This window comes from Macrobrachium nipponense, chromosome 38 (assembly GCF_015104395.2).
Source record: "Macrobrachium nipponense isolate FS-2020 chromosome 38, ASM1510439v2, whole genome shotgun sequence".
Classification (NCBI taxonomy): domain Eukaryota; kingdom Metazoa; phylum Arthropoda; class Malacostraca; order Decapoda; family Palaemonidae; genus Macrobrachium; species Macrobrachium nipponense.
The window spans coordinates 18,643,680-18,666,735 of record NC_061098.1 but is presented as its reverse complement, the minus strand read 5'-3'; the positions used below and the strand labels follow the sequence as shown (position 1 = coordinate 18,666,735).

Genomic DNA, 23,056 nt, shown 5'->3' with positions numbered 1-23,056 from the left:
TAGTGTCCAAGGGATTGGTTGGAGTTGGATCAAAGATCCCCCTCCAATCAAATCATTCCGCCAAGTACCATCAAAGGAATTGACAGATTATGCGTAGGAACTCCTTCAGAAAGGAGCTATTGCGAGAGTCAAGCATCTAATAATTTCAAGGTCGCTTATCAGCGTGCCAAAGAAAGGCTCGAACAAAAAGAAGGGTAAATCTTAGACTTGTCAAGGCTAAACTCTTTCATTCGTTGCGACAAGTTCAAGATGCTTACCCTCTCGCAAGTAAGGACCTTACTTCCTCGTGGAGCCGTCACATGCTCCATCGATCTTACAGACGCATACTAATTTCATATCCCTATAGCCAGACACCTTCCGCCCATTCCCGCCTAGGATTCAGGCTAGGAAATCAGACATTCTCATTCAAAGTGATGCCCTTCGGTCTGAACGTAGCCCCCAGGGTATTCACGAAAATAGCAGAAGTAGTTGTGCAGCAATTGAGAGCTCAGGGAATAATGATAGCAGCATACCTCGACGATTGGTTGATCTGGGCACCAACAGTCGAGGAATGCCTCAAAAGCCCACAAAAAGGTAGTTCAATTTCTGGAACATCTGGGGTTCCAGATAACAAAACGAAATCCAGACTTACTCCGGAGGTCTCGTTTTCAGTGGCTAGGAATCCAATGGGATTTGTCCTCCACAATCTGTCAATTTCCAGTGGCCAAACGGAAAGAAATAGCAAAGTCTGTCAGACATTTTCTCAAATGCAAGCAAACATCAAGGAGAAAAGCCAGGAAAGAATCCTAGGTTCCCTTCAGTTTGCTTCAGTGACAGATATCCTCCTGAAAGCAAGGCAAGGCTAAAAGATATAAAATCGAGTTTGGCGATCGAGAGCAAACGCCAAATCTCGAGACAAGTTGTCAGTAATTCCACAGATCCTTCGCAATCAACTCCGTCCATGGTCAAAAGTAAAGAACTTAGCCAAGCAGGTACCCTTCAATATCCCCTTCCAGTGTTAACCATTCACACGGATGCCTCCCTGTCGGGTGGGGGGATATTCTCAGTTCAAACAGGTTCAGGGGACTTGGTCAGTTCAATTCCGCCAGCTCCACATAAACGTTTTCTGGAAGCAATGGCAGTATTTCTTACCCTGAAGAGACTGCTTCCCCCCGAAAAGTCTCATCTAAGACTAGTTTTGGACAGTGCAGTGGTAGTTCATTGCATCAACAGAGGAGGGTCCAAATCCAAGCATGTGAACCATGTCATGATAGCCATCTTTGCCCTAGCAAACAAACACAAATGGCATCTGTCCGCCACTCACCTGGCGGGGGTAAGAAATGTGATAGCAGACGCTTTGTCCCGGTTCAGTCCCTCTGGAATCAGAATGGTCCCCTAGACGACGGGTCATTCCGGTGGATATGCCGGAGAGTCCCAGGTTCTCCAAGTAGATCTCTTCGCCTCACAAGCGAACCACAAGCTCCCTTGCTATGTGGCCCCCAACCTGGACCCTCTGGCTATGCCACGGACGCCCTGTCGTTAGATTGGGATCAGTGGAGAAAAATTTATGCTTTTCCTCCAGTGAATCTCCTCTTGAAAGTCTTGAGCAAGCTTGAGGACTTCAAGGAATAGTAGCCCTGATTGCTCCAGACTGGCCCAAGAGCAACTGGTATCCTCTGCTTCTGGAATTGGGTCTCCGACCTCAACGGATTCCCAATCCCAAGCTGTCACAATCAGTACAAATGAGGACTGTGTTCGCTTCCTCAGGAATTCTTCAGACCCTAACTTTATGGACTTCATGAAGTTTGCGGCTAATAAAGATGCTAACATTGATCCACAAAACATCCTCTTCCTAGAATCAGATAAGAGAGAGTCAACTATTAGACAATATGACTCAGCTGTTAAAAAATTAGCATCCTTCCTGAAAGAATCAAACACTACAACCATGACAGTTAATTTAGCTATATCCTTTTCAGATCCTTTGTTTGAAAAAGGTTTAGCAGGGGCTAGCACTATTACTACTCATAAATCGGCTTTGAAGAAGATCTTTCAGTTAGGTTTCCAGATAGATCTGACTGAATCTTATTTTACGTCTATCCCTAAAGCCTGTGCTAGACTTAGACCTTCTCAAAGGCCTACTGCAGTCTCATGGTTCTTAAATGATGTCCTCAAACTAGCATCAGATACTGACAACTCGTCTTGTACATTCATAATGCTTCTTAGAAAGACATTATTCTTATTAAGCCTAGCTTCAGGAGCTAGAATTTCAGAACTGTCGGCTCTATCCAGAGATGCGGGTCATGTGGAATTCCTCCCCTCATGGAAGTTCTGCTTGCTCCGGATCGTAGTTTTTTGGCTAAAAATGAGGATCCTCTTGCAAGGTGGGCCCCTTGGAAATAAAGTCATCCCACTTCCGCAAGACCCTTCTCTCTGCCCAGTATCAACTTTAAGAGCCTTTCTATCTCGTACATCCTCAAGATCCTCAGGTTCTCTCTTCATGAGAGAAAAAAGGTGGTACTTTATCAGTAAAAGGTATCTAGAACAACCAAATCCTTTACTTCATTAAACAAGCCAATCCTGATTCATTTCCAAAAGCACATGACCATCGGGGAGTAGCCACCCTCAAAAAATTAATTAATTACTTCAACATATGAACTTTGAGGATCTTAAAAAGTATACTGGATGGAAATCTCCGACAGTCTTTAAACGTCATTATCTAAAGTCCTTGGAATCTTTTAAAATTTTCTGCAGTAGCAGCGGGAAACATTGTTTCTTCCTGATACTGTATAGTAGTCGTAGTATAGATCCAGGTCTCCTCTACCTACCTCATCCAACATGCCTCACCCTATCGCCATGCTACTCGGAATTATAGCCTTAGCCGCTGAGATCATATTAGTGGATTGTCCCTTATATTTTTGCTAGGGACATCCACACTATGTACTGATAATGTACTTCAGTGTACCTACCCTTATTTTTATGCTAGGGTAGGACACAATGTGTAATTTGTATATTTTGTAAATAAGTTATCTAAGTAATCCATTTGTTAAAATTACACTGCATTATTGTACTTTACTATGTTTACTGTAATTTTAAGTACTTTACATTACTAACTTTCTTTTATGTCATTGTTTAGAATAAGTTAGCCTTAAGTACTTAGTTTATATGCTGTAATATCTGATTTACTTGTATTATATCCCTCATTTTACAACTGATTTTCATTTGTCCTTTTTTCCCATCTTGTCTGTTTCTCTGGTACTCTTTCATAGGCCGACACGAGCTGAGCCCAGAAAAGGGATTTTGACGAAGGAAAAAATCTATTTCTGGGTGATTGGCTGTCGCCCTATGAAACCCACCCTGTATTGATTGCCCCCCCCCTGCAGGACAAGATGTTCTTAGATTAAGGATGACCGCTAGGGCGCTGCTGTCCGTGGCGTCCTCTAGTAGTAGTAGTAGCGGCCGCATCGCCCGTTGGTATCAGCTCTCTCTTGTGGGGATTCTGATTGGAAGGTCTAATTGGTGAATGTCTCGTGGTAGTGTTCCCACTCGCCCCTATTCCCATACCGACACTTCTTTTTAAGAGTGAGCGAGTCAGTTTTACTGACATTTTCTTAATTTTTGTTTTTCTCTGGTAATTTTAGATTAATTTTACCTAGAAAGAATGATATTAAGGATCCTTTCATAGGGCGACACGAGCCAATCACCAGAAATAGATTTTTCCGTCGTCAACAAAATCCCTTATATATATTATATATTAGAGAATATATATATATATTATAGATATTATATATATATATATATAATATATAGAATAGATTTATAATATATAATATTATATTATATAATATATTATATATGATATATATATTATATAATATACATAAATAAGATATTAATATATATATATATATATAATATATTTATATATATATATATATATAATATATATATTTATATGTTATTTATATATATATATATATCATATATATATTATATATAATATATATATTACTACATATATAATTCTAGTAGATATATATATATATATATATATATGATATTATATATATATGTATATATATAATATATTATATATATATATATAGATAATATATATATATATATATATATATTGGCCTTAGGCATTTAATCTTTTTCTGTGATTAAACTAAGGTAGAATTTATCTTTACAGACAAATGAAATTGAAGTTCATTTTGCTGTTGGTGAGTCCTTAGCTGACTGTGCATTAGGTAGTGAGTCACCTTCAGGAAGGAAACCTGTGGATTGACAAGGATCCTTTTTAAAGATACTAAGAATGAAGAAGAGGTAATGGAACAGGTAAGTCTCTCTCTCTCTCTCTCTCTCTCTCTCTCTCTCGTCTCTCTCTCTCTCTCTCTCTCTCTCTCTCTCTCTCTCTCTCTCTCTCTCTCTCTCTCTCTAAAAAACTCTCAAAGATGCAAACATTCCTCTCCATTTTTTTTTAATTGTTTAAGTAAGTGTAAAATTAAACATTCTGCCAGAATTTCAAATATGGCGGCAGCATATAAGAGCAATTCATGGGTCTGCTGCTTGGCAAAATGCTGAAGCCTACTCTGAGCGACAGTTTATTTCAACGCTCATTTGCTGGTTAAACTGCACCCAGACTCAGTAAGAAAATATACTATAACTTTTAAAAGCATATTCTTTTGACTTTTAGTCAATTTATACACATATTTCTTTGTAATAACAGTAAACAGAAAGATCAGCTGATGGAAAACATTGGAAATGAAAATAAACTCAGTTGTTGGTTGTTAAAGTGCACTTGAAATTTCAATAAAAAAATATGATAGTTCTTTAGAAAGTATTTGTTATGACCTAGCCAAATTACAAGAAAATATGTCTATATAAGTATGAGAGAGAGAAGAGCATATTTTCAATAGCAGTAACTAGTGAGGAAAAGTGACAGAAAACAATGGAAATAAAAAAAGGCCTCTCAGTTTTTTGTTGTTTATGAAATGCACTAGAAATTAATATAAAAAGAAGAGAATATATCTTCTAGAATTATTTTCTTCAATACCAGTAGCCGTGCATAGATGTTTTCAGTAGAAATTAGGTTTGGTGGGAGGAAGGTCATCAACTGATTAAAGAGGATAAGCTCTTTGGTATGGTTAATCTAGCAAAAATGGATCTCTAATCGCTGATTTTTAGTTATTTTCATGCCATCAGAAAAGAATCCCTGTAGAAATATCCCTGGAAAACAGCATGTTATATTACAGTACTTTGCTGTAATATGATATATGGTACTTTATTCTTGGAGTTGAAGATCTGTTTAAGGGGATTTTTGAATAATCATAATAATGCGTTGTAAATGGTGTAAGTGAATTGAGGATAAAATTTTAATGTTGTCATTGTTGGGAAGTGTGGAGGTATGAAAGTTAATCTAAATGTTATAGACTATTATGTTTTACAGTAAGTTTTCTCTCATAAATGTGTTTTGACCAACCTATGAAATCTTTGTCTTAAACTTTGAAAAATTTACTTTTTTATATCTTCCCAAATTTGAAAAAAAATGTACTTTTTTATGTCTTCCCAAATTTGAAAAAAGAATATTCATTATTCCTATTAAATTAGCAAAGTTTCTTGAATATTTAATTCTTAAAATTAAAGACTTTTTCTTCATAAACAGCTTTGGATTAGCTTATGAAGATTTGAGCCTCATTTTAGAAGTACTGTACAGCATGCCAAAAGGTAATACAGTTGTTGAATTAGATAAATAAAATCTACTTTTTTCTTTGTCTTATAGTTTATTCCATTTTGTGTACCAGGAGGACAGGGAAGAGAGAGAAAAAGATGTTGATGAAGCAATGGAGAAGGATTATCTTAAGGATGAAAGTAAGTAACTTGAGAGATGCATTATGTCTATTAAAAGAACTTTGACTAGAGCTTAAAACAAGCAAATTGCAATTGTTATGTGTAGCATAGTCCCCGTCAGTTGCCACCTTGTTTTACTTGAACATTCATTAATTTATGGGCTCTGAACTAAGTTAATAATGCTTATGATCCAACCAATATTGAGAAAGCCATGTCACAAATTGATGGAACATGATTCATAATGGGAGGAATTATAGTAGTAGTGAATACCACTGAAACAAGAAAAATTATATTGTGACGTGGTTTAATTAAACCAATATTAAAAAAGCCATGTCACAAATTGATGGCACATAATTCATAATGGGAGTAATTATAGTAGTAGTGAATACCGCTGAAACAAGGAAAATTATCTTTTGGTGTAGTGTAATTAAATTGTAATGTAAGATAATTAAAATGTAAATTACTTTTGATAATTTTTATATTTCTGTCAGAAAATACTGCTGTGTGTGAAGCCATGGATACCAGTGAGGATATTTACGGACAAGAACTTAATGAGGCAGGGGAGAAAGATATTCTTGCTTGGTTACTAGAAGAACTTCTCACTAAATATGTTACTCAGACACAACCGAGTGTTCGCCAGGTTAGTAAAGTTCTTGTTTTTTCTTATATTATTATAATATCCTTAGTTGTAAAATTAATAATCTTAAGACTTGCAAGTCTACTGAAATTACAATTTTATACATGCGACTTACCAGGCAGATATATACTTAGCTATAGACTCCGTCGTCCCGACAGAATTCAAAACTCGCGGCACACGCTACCGGTAGGTCAGGTGATCTACCATTCCCGCCGCTGGGTGGCGGAATCCCAACCATTCCCGTTTTCTGAGCCAGATTTTCTCTGTCGCTGAGGCCGGCAACAACTGTTGTTTGGTCTCTCCTGATTGGAATTCTGCTCATTTGCCGAGAATTGGTTGGACTCATTTGGTGAAGTACTCTTGTTTATTCTCGGGATTGGCATACGCTTATTTTGGACTGGATTAGGATTTGGATTTGGTTTTTTCTATTAAGATGGCTGAAGTTAAAGTAACTCCTAAGTTTAGGGTTTGTGCAAGGGAAGAATGCAGAACTAGGTTGTTTAAAGCAGAGGTAGATCCTCATACGCTTTGTAGTAAATGTAGAGGTTCTGAATGTGCGGTTGATAGAACTTGTACTGAATGTGAAGGGCTTTCGGAGCAAGGATGGAAGGATTTAGCTTCTTATATTAAGAAAAGAGAGAAGGATAGAGCTAGGAAAGCGTCAGCTAGAAGCTCGAGTAGATCTTGTTCTTTTGAGCCTGAATCAGAAATTAACAAACCAGATGATGTTTCTCCCATAACCTCAGCCCCTTCTCCCTGTGTTGAATCTAAGGGTTCATTTTCAGAAATGGAAAAAATGAGATCCTCGATCAGGGAGCTTCAGGAGCAGCTTAAAGCCATGGAAACACAAGGTAAGAGTGTCAGTGAATACAGTGACCCCAGTGCAGTGGAGGGGGCGTCTGATCGGCTCCGCATTGCTCCTAGGCCTAGACCGCTTCCAAACTCCCAGGACCAGGGAGAGGATGTCAAAAGCCGCAGGGAGGATGTGGAGCATCCCCAACGATCAGGCGTCCCTTCGGCAGACCCTGAAGTAACGACCCAGGCTGCCTTGGATAGCCGTAGAAAAGGCATCCTGGAAGAGTGTTTTTCTGCGTCGGACTCCTCCTCGTCCAGGCGTGGATGGAGCTCTGCTTCGAAGTCTCGTCCTCTGAAGAGATCGTGGGTAGCGCCGAAAGGAGACGCTTTTGATTCAAGCCCAGAGCGATTTCCAGAGGATTTTCCTTCGACTAGTAAGAGGGCGAGAAGACCGTCTCCAGCGCCTCAAGATCCGACAAAGCTTTTCCTGCTTAATCTACAGGAGCAAATATCCTCCTTGGTAGGCGCTCTACATAAGGATTCGTCTCGAAGGAAAGACTCCTCCCTTCCAGTGAAGAGATCAAAATTGTCTTCTCCTGGTAGGAGAGAAGTTTCTCACACTAGCAGGCGCTCGTCTCCGGAGAGACTCTCGTTCTCCCTTTAAACGATCCTCTCCTATCTATAGGAAGAAGTTCCCAGCGGTAGCCGCTCGCAGAGCAAGCGGTCAGCTACGTCTCTTAGGAGAAGTCAGGAGTCGGACTCCTCTTCTGAGGATCAGGATAGCGTCAAGAGCCTAAGAAGCAGGAGCTTGTGAGAAACATAGAGTTGACAGAGCCTAGTAGGTGCCAAGAATATTACAGGCGTATAGAGCCTTACAGACGCCAGGAGTCTTGTGAGAGGCGTCAAGAGCCTACAAGGAGTCACGACAAGCGCCAGGAGTCAAGCAGGCGCCAGGAATCAAGCAGGCTTCAGGAGTCGAGCAGGCGTCAGGAGTCGGGTAGGCGCCAGGAGTCTAGCAGACGCCAGGAGTCGAGCAGGCGTCAGGAGTCGAGTAGGCGCCAGGCGCCTTGTACGAGCTTAGGTCAGAGTAAGACCCCTTCGCACTTTATGAGTTCTTCGGAGAGTAGAAGCCCTTCACCTGGTAGGAAACAGGTGCCTGAGAGAAGATCTCGTGCGTTTAAGAACTCGATTGCGCCTTGTAGTAGCAAGGATTTGTCACTCGGACGACGTTCTTCTTCGTTTGACAGAAGTCCCTCGACAACTAAGAACCGCTCTTCTCCGAAAGGATCCCCGGCAGCCGGAGACTTAGAAGAAGTCTCGGATGAAGAATTACCTGTGGATGTAGTAGTCTCTGATTATAAGAGATTGTCCTTGTTGTTGTTGCAGGAGTTCGGAGATAAGCTTCAACCAGCGGATCCGCCCTCTCCAGGATCTTTGCTATCGAGCACGAAGTCTCCAAAGGCATCCTCATTTGTAAAAAAGGCGTCCAGCCCTTAGTATGAAAAAAGCGTTCAAAGGATTTGGAGAATGGCTTAAGAATAAAAGAGAGGCGGGCAAGACTGTTTTTTCATGCCCTCCTTCAAAGTTGACGGGTAAACCTGGAAGATGGTACGATACCCAGGAACCTATGGGCTTAGGACTGCCTTCATCGGCAGACGCAGATTACGCTTCCTTAGTAGATTCTTCAAGGAGGCGCGCTTTACTATCAGCAAAGGCTACTTGGGGGATGTGTGAACTGGACCATCTACTAAAGGGACTCTTTAGGACGCTCGAGGTATTTAATTTTATGGACTGGGCTTTGGGAGCCCTTGCGAAGAGAGCCCAAGATCCCGAATTTGTCACGATGGAAGAATTATCGAGTGTGTTATCGTGTCTGGACAGAGCGGTGATGGACGGTTCGGTGGAAGTGGCTGCTCTTTTTGGATCGGGAGTTTTGAAAAAGAGAGCAGTGTATGGGTCTTTCCTGTCCAAGTCAGTATCTCCTCTACAGAGGTCGGCCTTGCTATATTCGCCGCTTTCGAACCACCTTTTCCCACAGGACACGGTGAGGGATGTAGCAAAATCATTAGCTGGAAAAGCCACACAGGATTTACTGACACAGTCAGCAAAGAGGTTCAAGCCTGCGGTTCCTTTTCAAAAGAAGGATAAAACACCTCTTCAGCAGCCCTTTCGAGGAGCCTCTTCCTCCTCAAGAACCCCTTTTAGAGGTAGAAGACCAGATACCAGAGGAAGACCTTCCAGGAGACCTGCAGGGAAGGCAAAATGAAGAAGAAGTCCTCCAGATAGCGGTAGGCACCAGACTGTCGAAATTTGCCAGAGTCTGGGCGAAGAGAGGGGCGGACAGCTGGACCCTCTCGATCCTCGAGAGAGGATACCTCATCCCCTTCAGGGAATATCCTCCCTTAACAAGAACTCCAAGGGAGTTAACAGCGAGATACAACGATCCTGTCAAGAGTCAAGCTCTCCTGCAAGCAGTAGAACTTATGTTGCAGAAAAGGGCAATAGAACCGGTTCAAGATCTCCATTCACCAGGTTTCTACAACCGTCTATTCCTGGTACCAAAAGCCTCTGGCGGGTGGAGGCCGGTTCTGGACGTAAGTGCGTTGAACGTCTTTGTGATCAAGAAGAAGTTCTCGATGGAGACCTCTTCCTCTGTACTTTGCTGGCTCTTCGTCCAGGGGACTGGATGGTATCCCTGGACCTTCAAGATGCATATTTCCATGTGCCAATTCATCCGGCATCAAGGAAATACCTAAGATTCATGTCACAGGGAAGAGTGTTTCAATTTCGAGCGCTTTGCTTCGGACTTTCGACGGCCCCGCAAGTCTTCACGGGTATCCTAAGGAATGTGGCTCATTGGTTACATTTAGAGGGGATCAGAATCTCGATGTTATTTGGACGACTGGCTAATACGAGCAAAGTCGAAGCAACAGTGTCTGGAGGAGACCTTTCGATAACATTAAGATGACGCAGTCATTGGGACTCCTAGTCAACCTCGAGAAGTCCCAGCTGGATCCCCAGCAGAACATAGTTTATCTGGGGATTCGGATGGATTCTCGGGGTTTTCTAGCGTCTCCGTCAACAGAGAGAATAGAACGCTGCCTTACAAAGGTGTCGGGATTTCTAGGGAAAGAACATTGTTCCGCGAGGGAGTGGATGAGTTTGCTGGGAACCATTTCCTCGTTGGAGGCAGTTCGTTTCCCTAGGGAGACTGCACCTAAGACCCCTTCAGTATTATCTGAAGGAGAACTGGGATCAAAGTTCCCAGGACCTCGAAGAGTCATTCAGGATAACGGACAAGGTCAAACAAGATCTTCGGTGGTGGTTAGATCCGAAGAAAACTCGGTCAAGGAATATCATTGCACATAAAGAGCCCTCTCCGAGCGTTGTTTGCAGACGCATCGGACGTAGGGTGGGGAGCAACGTTGGATTCGCAAGAAGTGTCGGGAACCTGGGAAGGAGCTCAGGTGTCCTGGCACATACAACAAAAACGGAAACTGAAAGCCATTTCCACCTAGCTCTCTTGCACTTTTCAATGAAACAGATTATTAGGATTGATCATTCAGGTCAATTCAGACAACACGACAGCCCTAGCATATATCAGGAGCAAGGGGGAACTCATTCATTCTCCCTTTACGAGACAGCGAGGGAGTTGTTGCTTTGGGCGCAAGAGAAGCAGATCTCTCTTCTAACGAGATTTATTCAGGGAGAGAGAAATGTTCGAGCGGATCTGCTAAGCAGAAGAGACCAAGTACTCCCCAACGAATGGACTCTCCACCCTCAAGTGTGCGATCAGTTATGGGGGTTATGGGGAAGGCCGAACGTAGACTTGTTCGCAACCAACTGGAACAAGAGGTTGGAGAATTATTGCTCCCCCATCGCGGATCCAAGAGCAATAGCGATAGACGGGCTCCTCATGGACTGGAAGGGAATAGACGGGTACGCTTTTTCCCCCCTTCAAACTGGTAGGGGAAGTAATAAGAAAGTTTGCCTCCTCAGAGGGAACGAGATTAACTTTGATCGCTCCCTTTTGGCCAGCCCTAGATTGGGTGACAGAGTTGCTGGAGTGGATAGTGGATCTTCCCAGATCGCTCCCTCTAAGGAGCGATCTTCTCAAACAACCCCACTTCGACAGGTATCACAAAAACCAAAAAACCTCCCCGCTCTAAGTCTGACTGCCTTCAGACTATCGAAGGACTCGTTAGAGCGAGGGGGTTTTCTCGCGAAGCTTCAAAAAGCAATCGCAAGAGCCAGGAGACCATCCACATTACGGGTGTACCAGTCGAAGTGGGAAGTGTTTAGAAAGATGGTGCAGGACGCATGAGCTATCCTCTTCCAGTACCTCTATAACCGACATTGCAAATTTTCTTCTTTACCTTAGAAGAAAGTGTGGCCTAGCTGTATCTACGATCAAGGGGTATAGAAGTATGCTGGCCTCGGTGTTTAGGCATAGGGGTCTGGATGTGTCAGACAATAAGGATCTACATGACCTTATTAGGTCTTTCGAGACCTCAAAAAGTCAGAATAATAAAAATCCCAGTTGGAACTTGGATATAGTGCTGCATTATCTGATGTCTGAAAGATTCGTACATTCCAATAAAATTCTTCTTTTAGAGATTTGACAAGGAAGTCTCTATTCCTGTTCGCCTTAGCCACGGCAAAAAGGGTGAGTGAACTTCAAGCGTTAGAGGGCAGAGTGGGGTTTAAGAAGGAGGCTGCAATTTGCTCTTTTAAGCCTCTCTTCTTAGCCAAGAACGAAAACCCATCAGACCGTGGCCTAGAAGCTTCGAAGTGAAGGCACTCTCTTCTCTTACGGGGGAAGAAAAGGAAAAGACCCTTTGTCCAGTAAGAGCGCTAAAATTTTATCTACAAAGAAAGTCTCTTTTGGGAGGTACGCAGGAAAGTCTTTGGTGTTCGGTCAAGGATCCTACAAGACCAATATCAAAAAAACGCCCTTACGTTTTTCATTAAAGACATTATTAAGGAAGCGCATCTTAAATGTGGTGAAGAACAATTTAAACTCCTCAGGGTAAAAGCACACGAAGTGAGGGCCATAGCAACCTCAATGGCTTTTCATAAAACGTGGTCCCTTCAGAATCTATTGAATCCACGTATTGGAAGTGTAACTCAGTGTTCACCTCTCACTATCTAAAGGATGTGAGAGTTACTTATGAGAAGTGCTTTTCACTGGGAGCATATGTGTCCGCGGATTTAGTGCTGGGAGGAGGAGCTGAGGTTAATCCTAATTAGTTAGGTTAAGTAATTTTATCATTATGGTGTTTGGTTTTTATGGTTGACTGAAAGAGGGTATAGGAAGAACCCTTTTCAGTTCTTAGATTTAACATGGTTAGAGAGGTCAGGTGGTCGGGATTAACTTTTGGTCTCCTCGTTGTGCATTATGTAAGCCTAAAGCTCTGTCATGTAAGAGGGCTAGCCCCCATTGATAAGATACAGGTCAGGCTCTGCCATGTAAGCGGGTAAGCCCCATTGGTACGATCCATGCAGGTTCTGTCGCGTAAGCGGGCTAGCCCCCATTGACATGATCCAGAAGGGCTGTTCGGTCATAGGTGGTTTACCTCACTGAAGCTCTTGAGGCAGGCAGACTAAATGACAGTAATCATGAAGTCTTCAGCCCAAACAGGTAAGAACCAAGGATTGATATCCTACAACAATTGTTGTTTCCCGTTATTAGAATTTTGTTTATATATATAGCTGTCTCTTGCCCTCCACCAAGGGTGTCAATCAGCTAAGTATATATCTGCCTGGTAAGTCGCATGTATAAAAATGATATTGTTAAGATACAATAAAGTTTTATACATACTTACCTGGCAGATATATACTTAGCTATAGACTCCATCGTCCCGACAGAATTCAAAACCCGCGGCACACGCTACCGGTAGGTCAGGTGATCTACCATTCCCGCCGCTGGGTGGCGGAATCCCAACCATTCCCGTTTTCTGAGCCAGATTTTCTCTTACACCTGTCTCCTGAGGGGAGGCTGGGTGGGCCCTTAATCGTATATATCTGCCAGGTAAGTATGTATAAAACTTTATTGTATCTTAACAATATCATGTTGAAATAGAAGACCTGTACTAAATTCCATTACCACATCAATGCTTCTCCAGCTTCAGTTCAGTATTTTCATCTTTTCCTTCTCCTGATTATGTCTTATACCTATCACTGAGCTCTTCTTTCTTGGTGCTTGTACATGATGAAAAGCATTGACATAGTCCACACATGTCCTTCATTGGTTGATGAAAATTCAGTCTTTCTTTCTTCAAGATGGTGTAATATGAATAAGATATGTTTTCGTCAGAAGTTTGGCATAATACAGTTCATGAATTTTGGCCTGGCAGTATTGTGATTCCATCCTCTGGAATTTGGATGTATCTTTTGACAGAATCCCTCAACCTGTAATTGCATACATTAAAAGCACCCCGCCTCCCATCTCCTAAAACATCCATCCTCTAGGACAAATATGACAAATTTTTTAATCAGTTTGTATTTTTCTTAACTAACAAACCTGAAATCTTAACATTAGGATAATCTTATAGTGCCAGCTAGAAATCCGGTAAAATAAAAAAAAATAAAAACCTGTGTAATCAAAAGTGGACACAATTATCTTTTAGTGTATCCAGGACCACCATCATTCAACAGACTTGATAGATTTTTCTTTGTTATTATGTCTTGTTCTTGGCAGAAGATTGGGATTCAGAAATAATGAGATGAGAATACAGTTAGATAGCAAATTAAAAAATACCAGTCAGTGCTTTGTGGTTATTATATTTTATTCTTAGAAAAAAATAATTTTATATGTGAAGTGGTGTTCATAGTCTCCTTTTAGTTAAGACATTTTTGTTTTTCTTTTCAAGAATTTTTGTTGTGTCCTTTGTGATGTGTAGTTCATGATGTAGTGTTGTTTGTTCATGAAACTTACCTGTCAGATATATATATATAGCTGTATTCTCTGAAGTCCGACAGAATTTCTAAAAACTTACGACACACGTAGTGGGAGTAGGGTGGTTAGTACCCATTCCCGCCGCTGGGAGGCGGGTATCAGGAACCATTCCCATTTTCTATCAGATTTCTTCTGTCGCCGGTGTTGTAAACATTGTTTACATCACCTCCGCCTCAGGATTTTGGAAAACTGTTCTTGCTTAAGTATCCTCTTGACTTTTTGGGTTTTTTGATATTGGATCGATAGCTTGACATACGTGACTTTGGATTGTTTAGATTTTGGCTTGGTTTTTTCCTTGAACAAGATGTCTGGGTCTAGTTCGGCTAGCGCCAGGGTGTGCATGAGGGATGAATGTAAGGTGAGGCTACCAAAGGCTTTGGTTGATCCTCACACAGTATGTAAAGGTTGTAGGGGACAAGTTTGTATGTATGATTTTCGCTGCACTGAATGCGAAAGTTTGACTGATGTACAATGGAAGACGTATGAATCCTACGTTAATAAATTAGAGCGTGACAGGATCAGGAGGTCTTCCTCCAGGAGTAAATCGGGTAGCAGACAGGGTATTAATGTATCCCCTTCTAACCCTCCTGTAGAGTTTGTAACTCCTAACCCTGTAGTGTTGCCTTTGGGCCCTCAAGTGGTGTCTGCGGAGGGTAATGCTCTTTCGCTTATTTTGGATTCTTTGAAAACACTCGAATCCAAAGTGCTTGCCCTTGAAAATAGGCAAAGTGCGAAGTGCAGTGATAGTGCCCCTAGTGAAGTGGAGGGGGCGTCAGATCGGCCCTATAGCGCCTCTAGGCTGGGACCTCTGCCGGACTCCCAGGACTCAGGGAGAGGGCATGTCGAAGGCCGAAGGAGGATTACGGGGATCCCCCACCGATCTGACGTCCCTTCAGCAGCTCCTGTAGACGCTTCCCAGGCTGCTAAGGAGCGTGCTCGAGCACGCCTCCTTAAGGATTGTTTTGTTCATGAAACTTACCTGACAGATATATATATAGCTGTATTCTCCGAAGTCCGACAGAATTTCAAAATTCGCGGCACACTCAGTGGGCGGCCAGGTGGTAGTACCCATTCCCGCCGCTGGGAGGTGGATATCAGGAACTATTCCCATTTTCTATTCATATTTTTTCTGTCGCCGGTCGGTAAACAACTGTTTACAGACCTCCGCCTAGGATTTTGAAACTTCATTAGCCGCTTAAGTATCCTAATTATTCTTTCGATTATTGACTTGGATTTGTGGCTAGGCATACGCTATCGTAAATTTTTTCATTGCATTTGATGTCTGTAGCTAGTTAGCCTAGTTTCAGACTTTGTTGTCTGCATGGGGTAAGGTGAGGCTACCGGAACTTTCGGTAGACACTCGCTTAGTATATATGACGTTTACATGTTTTCTTTGCATAAGTTCAATGTAATTAGTGTAATGTGTGACTGATTACGGAAGAAGTAGGATTCATGTACGCATTTTAGAGCGTGTTAGAATCAGGAGTTTTCCTCCACAGTAAACAGAAGTTAGAAATAATGAACCTTCTAACCTCCTGTAGATTTTATTTTGCCTAACCCTGTGGTATGGCTTACGGGCCTAGAAGAAGTGTCTGCTAGAGGATTACATCAAGTAATCTTAGACTAAAGTGCTCGCTCTCCAATCAGTGTTGTGAAGTGTAGTGCCCCTTGTGTTGTGGAGGGGGCGTCAGATCGGCCCCATAATGCCTCTAGGCCTGGACCTCTGTCGGACTCCCAGGACTCAGGGAGAGGGCATGTCGAAAGCCGCAAGAGGGTTACGGGGGCTCCCCACCGATCTGGCGTCCCTTCGGCAGGACCTGTTGACGATTCCCAGGCTGCTAAAGATCGTGCACGTGCACGAATCTTGAAGGATTGCTTCTCGTCCTCCGAGGCGTCCTCCCCGCGCAAGGGTTGGAGCTCTCGGAAGGACTCGCGCCCTCTAAGAAGCTTTAGAGAAGAGGACGCTTCACGTCCTCTCTCTCGTCAGGAAGGAACGTCAGATCGGCCCCATAACGCCTCTAGGCCTAGACCTCTGTCGGACTCCCAGGAAACCAGGGAGAGGGCATGTCAAAAGCCGAAGGAAGGTTACGGGTTTTTCATGCTGATCTGGCTTCCTTTCGGCAGGTCCTGTTGTCGCTTCCCAGGCTGCCGAAGATCGAGCACGTGCACGAATCTTGAAGGATTGCTTCTCGTCCTCCGAGGCGTCCTCCCCACACGGGTTGGAGCTCTCGGAAGGACTCGCGCCTCCTTAAGAAGCTCTCGTCACGAGAGGATGAAAGAGTCCTGTGCCCTGTCAGGGCTCTCAAATTTTATTTACTTAAACGAAGGAAGTAAGAGGTCCTTCGGGTAATTTGTGGTGCTCAGGAAGAGACCACATTTACCCTTTTCAAAGAATGCACTGGCTCTTTTCCTGGCACATTGTCTGAAAGAATTGGAAGCCAAACTGGTCGGCTCTCCAGTTCCTCGAAGGGTGAGTTTGGATCGAGTGGCCCAAATCATCTCGGATAATTTCTCAGCTCTCTCATAGCTCAAGAAGAGAGAGTTGGTTATGGGCTTGGGCACGGAACGTAACGATCCTCAAGAGGTTCGTTAAACTAGTGCACGTCCGTGCGCGTCTTCTCGATCGAAGGCAACAACTACTGACGTCTGAGTAATCCTCACTTAGAAGTATGTCGAAAGTTGAGGAGAGACTGAGGGCGTCCTTTCGTTAAGTTTTTTGTAATATTGAAGACGAAGGAGCTTCCTCTTAAGTTGTTCCCTTATTCATGATCCTAGAGGATTAGCTTTAGTCTCCACATGTTGGCCTCTAAGAGGTTGGATTCACAGAGGTCAGGTAATTCAGAGAATTGTCCAAAGACCCTTCCCGAGAGAATCGTGTAATCTATCATTGTCACTTAGTGAAGTATCTAATATCTCTCCTCTCTGAGTCTGAAGGCGTTCAGACTATCGAGAAGCGATAAGATCTTCAAGATTAATGGCAGTCTCTTGGCCAAGGCAAAGCAGTGCTGCCTATTTTCAGTGTTCAATCGGAGGGGGCCGTTTCTGGAGATAGTGAAGGGAAATGACTGTTCCTCCACCTCGACCTCTGTGAATTTCTTTATGGTTCTATCTTTCCGTATGAAGTATGAGATAAGCTAGAAGTCCTAACTATTGTAGAATATGCAAATATGGTGTTGACGGCCTCTAGGCTCAGAGATTCGGTTCTGTCAAACAACAAAGCTTCACGATCTTTGAGGTCTGGGGAGATCTTGAAATTCTCTGGATCGCAGGTTCTGGCATGGAACTTAGACGTAGTCTGAGTTTCTGATGCCAAAAGCATTTCGAACCTATCCTTTCTGCGAACTTAATACACCGTGAACCAGAAAGGCTAACATTCTAACCGCTCTAGCCACGGCAAAGAGGGTTGTGAGGTTTTAGCCATCATCAGTAGGTTTTAGCTTTAAAGGACATAATGCGGTCTGTCCTCTAAGCCTTCCGTTCTTGATAAAAACGAAAACCTGTCTAACCCTTGACCCGAAGGCTTGGAGACCAAGGGTATGGCACAAATATTGGGCAAGGGCATTAGAGAGTCCTGTGCCCTGTCGGGTCTCTCAAGTTTATCTTGATAAAACTATAGAAAGTCGAGGTCAACGGACAATCTGCGGTGTTCCGTAAAAGATCAGACTGGTTCATGTCCAAGAACACCCTGGCATTATAGTCAAGGAGTTCTTTTAAGAAGTCTCATTCATTATGTTTGCATAAAGATTTGAGATTTTTTCTTAATATGAATGCTCAAGAGGTGAGGGCGCGGCCTCGGAAGCATTTCAACAGAGCATGACACTCAGTAACATCCTGAGTGCCACGCTTTAGCGAAGCAACTCTGTGTTCGCTTCACACTCCCGACGGGATGTGAAGACGGACATTTCAGATCTGTAAGTCGCTAGGACATACATATCCGTAGATATATTATTGGGGGCAGCAAGCAACACGAATCCTATCCTATAGAAAAGGGATAGGTATGCTTTTAACTTTGAAGGGTTGGTCGCTTGAGGCGCGTTCCTTTTCTTTAGCCTAGAAGTTATGGAATTAACTTGGATAGGTTAGGTCAGGTGGTGGTTTTAGCTTCGTTGCCCTCAGAAGTATGGTCATATGGTCTAGTCACATTGTGGTCACGCCCCCGTTGACAGATCATCTAGAGCGCACCAGCATTACAGGTCTCTACCTCGCTGGCAACTCTAGTAACGCAGAAGCAGACTTTGGTGACAGTAATCACGAAGTCGGCTATGCTAACAGGTGAGGAACCAAGATGTATATCGTTCTTACCTTAATTTAGTTTCCCAAAAATCCTATTCTGTCTCTTCCCACCATCCGAAGGTGGGATTCAGCTATATAGTATATATCTGTCAGGTAAGTTTCATGAACAAAATGTTATTGTTATAATACAATTAAGTTTGTTCATACTTGCCTGGCAGATATATATAATTAAAGTGCCCACCCACCTCCCCTCAGGAGACAGTGGCACTGATAAAATATGAATAGAAAATGGGAATAGTTCCTGATATCCGCCTCCCAGCGGCGAATGGGTACTACACCTGGCCGCCCACTGCGTGTGCCGCGAATTTTGAAATTCTGTCGGACTTCGGAGAATACAGCTATATATATATCTGCCAGGTAAGTATGAACAAACTTAATTGTATTATAACAATAACATTTTTCGTCCTCCGACGCGTCCTCCCCGCACAAGGGGTGGGAATCTCGTCCGGATTCGCGGCCTCTGAAGAGGACCTTTCAAGATCAAGACGCTTCACGTCATGCTTTGTCTGATTGGCAGTCTTCTCCGGAAAGCGTAGCTTTTCCGCCCCAGAAAGAAGACTAGGACGTCATCTGACGATGACGCCTTCGAGCACCCCAGTCGCTCTAGAGCCAGGGCTTTTCCTGTGGAGAAGGAAGAAGGCGTCCCCTCGCCTTCTCACAGGCACAGCTCTTCTCCACGCAAGGAGACTTCTCAGACTGAAGTGATACTCGCTATGCAACGTCAACTGGATGCCTTGCTTAAGCAGAGGGAGATGGTTCCTCGTCGCAGGAAGGACGACAGACTGCCGGTCAAAAGGACCAGACAGTCTCCTCCGCCTTCTCCTCGTTCTTCCCCGTCTCCGGTTGTTTCGCCCTCTAGACTTCGTTCTTCTTTGGAGAGAGAGAGGTCTCATCGCGCTCCCCTCTCTTCTCGGCGAGAGGACGATCGGCATTCCGATCTCGACGCTTTTGTGGACGACGAAGTTGAGCCTATGGGACGGACTTCAGTACGTTTGGATCCTTGTAGTAAGGAAAAAGCGTCTTCCTTTTCTGCTCCTCATAGACCTGCTCGTGTCGACGATTAGCGTGACGCTCGTCAGTTTGCAGTTCCGGTATCTTCGCGGGACGTTCGTAAGGACGCTTCGCGTGACGTTCGGAGGGACGCTTCGCTCGACGCTTGTTTGAACGCTTCGCTGGACGCTCGCATGGACGCTAGGATGGACGCTCCGCTGGATGCTAGTAGAGGAGTTCGTAAAAGCGCTTTGGACGCGAACGTGGAAGTTCGCTCTCACTCGGACGCTTTTCCCGAGTCTCTTGCTGACGCTTCACGTCTACGTGCAACATCACGTTCACCTCAAGCTTTGGTTGATCCTGTGACTGTGAAGGATTCTGGTTCGGATCCGCTCCCCACTTCCTCTCGACATCACTCAGATATGAGACTCAGAGCGAAGGGTCTTTTGCCTCTTCCTTCGGGGTTTCACTCTGGTAAGGAAGAAGGAGAGTTAAGCTGCTCTTCGGAAGAGGTTGAAGGAGATCAACCTTCGACGTCTGCTTCTTCGGACTACCAAGTCTTAGCTCGGCTTCTCCGTGATTCGTTCGGGGATACCTTCCTTTCTTCGTCGAAAGCAAGCAAAGCACCTGGTTTTGTTAAGATGAAGACTTCGCTATCGACCAAGAGGGCTTTCCGTAAGGTTAATACCTGGATGGAATCTAGGAAGGTGCAAGGAAGGACCACTTTTGCCCTGCCTCCATCTAGGCTTAGCGGTAAGGCAGGGATGTGGTACGAAACTGGTGAGGAGTTGGGACTGAAAGTTCCTACTTCGGCGCAAGGAGATTTCGCCAGTGTTGTGGATGCCTCTAGGAGATCTCTCTTAGCTTCAGCGAAGGTTTCGTGGACGACGTCTGAACTGGATCATCTTTTGAAAGGCCTTTTCAGGTCCTTGGAAGTATTCAACTTCTTAGACTGGTGTCTGGGAGTTTTAGACAACCAGTCTCGTAAGCCAGATTCAATTAGCCTCGGGGAGCTGTCCAGTGTGTTGTCATGCATGGACAAGGCCGTCAGAGATGGCTCGGAGGAGTTAGCCTCTCATTTTTCAGCAGGCGTTTTAAAGAAGAGATCGCTTTATTGCAATTTTGCTGCTAAGTCTGTCTCTCCCGCACAGAGGGCAGAGCTTTTGTTTGCGCCTTTTTCGAGCCATCTCTTCCCCCAGGCTATGGTGAAGGATCTGGCAGTAAGCCTTCAAGAGAAAGCCACTCAAGACCTTTTGGCTCAGTCGTCGCGACGTCCTACGGGGCCTTCCACGTCTTCAGGAGCCCAATCTAGTAGAAAGCAGAAGCCCTTTCGTGGAGGAACTTCAGCTAGATCTTCACCCCGAGGAAGAAGTCTTCCTAGAGGTAGAGCCCCAGCTAAGTCTAGGGGCAAGAAGTGAGAGATCCGTCCTTCTGTCACCGGTAGGAGCCAGGCTGCAGTTGTTTGGAGAAGCCTGGAGAGAGAGAGAGGCGGCACCTGGTCTCTCAACATCATAGAGAAGGGTACAAAATCCCTTTCGTAAAGCCGCCCCCGCTGACTTCCACTCCCAGGGACTTGTCCCCAGTGGATCCTCGAGAAGCGGAAGATACTCTTTGACTGCTCGAGCAGATGCTCGAGAAGCGAGCAGTGGAACAGATCTTAGACCTGGCAACCGCCAGGATTTTACACAGATTGTTTCTTGTACCGAAAAGACAATCGGGAGGGTGGCGGCCGGTCTTGGACGTAAGTCGTCTAAACCTCTTTATAGAGAAGCAGAGGTTCAAGATGGAGACACCTCAGTCAGTTCTGGGGGCCTTAAGACCTGGAGATTGGATGGTATCACTCGACCTTCAGGACGCCTACTTTCACGTTCCGATACATCCCCAATGAAGTACCTTCTGTTCGTCCTGAAAGGAAAGGTCTTTCAGTTCAGGGCTCTTTGTTTCGGACTGAGTACGGCCCCATTTGTCTTCACCATCTTAATGAAGAATGTGGCGAGGTGGCTCCATCTTTCCAACATCAGGATCTCGCTCTATCTGGATGACTGGCTCATACGAGCCTCTTCGCAGACCCGGTGCCTGAAGGACCTGCAAACGACTCTGTCTTTAGCTGCGTCCCTGGGACTTCTGGTGAACTTCGAAAAGTCACATCTGACCCCAACACAGTCCATCGTGTATCTGGGGATTCAGATGGATTCAGTGGCTTTTCGGGCTTTTCCGTCCCAGGAACGTCAGCAACAAGGCATAGAAAAAGTGTCAGCCTTTCTAGGGAAGGATTCATGCTCGGTGAGGGAATGGATGAGTCTGCTGGGGACCATTTCCTCGCTGGAGAAGTTTGTTTCCCTGGGGAGGCTACACCTTCGACCTCTTCAGTTCTTCCTGTCGGACAGTTGGACAGAGAAGGACAACCTCGAAATGACTTTGATCATCTCAGAAGAGGTAAAGAGCCATCTAAGATGGTGGCTCGATCCGTTGAAGCTGTCAGAGGGCATGTCCCTCAAGCTTCGGAACCCCGACCTAGTGTTGTTCTCCGACGCGTCATCCACGGGGTGGGGAGCAACACTAGGGGGGGAAGAAGTGTCAGGCACCTGGAGAGGGGAACAGGTAGCCTGGCATATCAATTTCAAAGAGCTGGCAGCGGTTCAGTTAGCGCTCCGGTTCTTTCAAGACAAAGTCTCCCGTCGCGTAGTCCAAGTCAACTCGGACAACACCACAGCCCTGGCATACTTGAAGAAACAAGGAGGAACGCACTCTCGCTCCCTGTTCGCTCTAGCGAAAGAGATTCTGCTTTGGGCGAAGGAGAGAGAAATCACAATCTTGACAAGGTTCATTGCTGGAGTCGAGAACGTCCGTGCGGATCTACTCAGTCGACAAGGACAGTTGCTGCCGACAGAGTGGACCCTCCATCAGAACGTATGCCAGGAGCTGTGGGGTCTTTGGGGATGTCCCTTGGTGGACGTTTTTGCAACCTCAAGAACGACGAGACTTCCTCTTTACTGCTCCCCGGTTCTCGATCCGGGAGCAGTAGCAGTAGAGACCTTTTATGGTATGGACGGGTCTAGATCTCTACGCATTTCCCCCCTTCAAGATCCTGGGGGAAGTGATGAGAAAGTTTGCAGCTTCGAAAGGGACGAGGTTAACGTTAATCGCCCCCTTTTGGCCCGCAGCGGACTGGTTCACAGAGGTGATGTCATTCCTGGTAGATTTTCCGAGATCTCTTCCGTTAAGGAGAGATCTACTCAAACAGCCCCACTTCGAGAGGTACCACAAAAACCTCTCCGCTCTGAGTCTGACTGCGTTCAGACTATCCAGAAGCTGGCCAGAGCGAGAGGTTTTTCGAGACAGGTGGCTAAAGCTATCGCCACTGCGAGGAGACCATCATCAATCGCGGTTTACCAATCGAAGTGGGCAGCTTTTAGGAGCTGGTGTAAGAAGAAAGGAGTTTCCTCTACCACGACCTCTGTGAGCCAGATCGCCAACTTCCTACTTTTTCTCAGACGAGATTTGAAGCTTGCAGTGTCAACCATTAAGGGCTACAGAAGTGTTTTATCTGTGGTTTT

At 44.5% G+C, this 23,056-nt stretch overlaps 1 protein-coding gene across 1 annotated transcript in view; it reads left to right on the top strand.

Moving 5' to 3' along the window:
* The window catches only part of LOC135209765 (proteasome adapter and scaffold protein ECM29-like), a 104,066-nt gene that overhangs the window by 40,234 nt on the left and 40,776 nt on the right, over positions 1-23,056 (top strand). Inside the window, 5 exon segments of the mRNA XM_064242550.1 lie at positions 4,169-4,249; positions 4,251-4,276; positions 4,278-4,314; positions 5,781-5,847; positions 6,318-6,466. Of these exon segments, the coding sequence (XP_064098620.1) occupies positions 4,169-4,249; positions 4,251-4,276; positions 4,278-4,314; positions 5,781-5,847; positions 6,318-6,466 (360 nt within the window).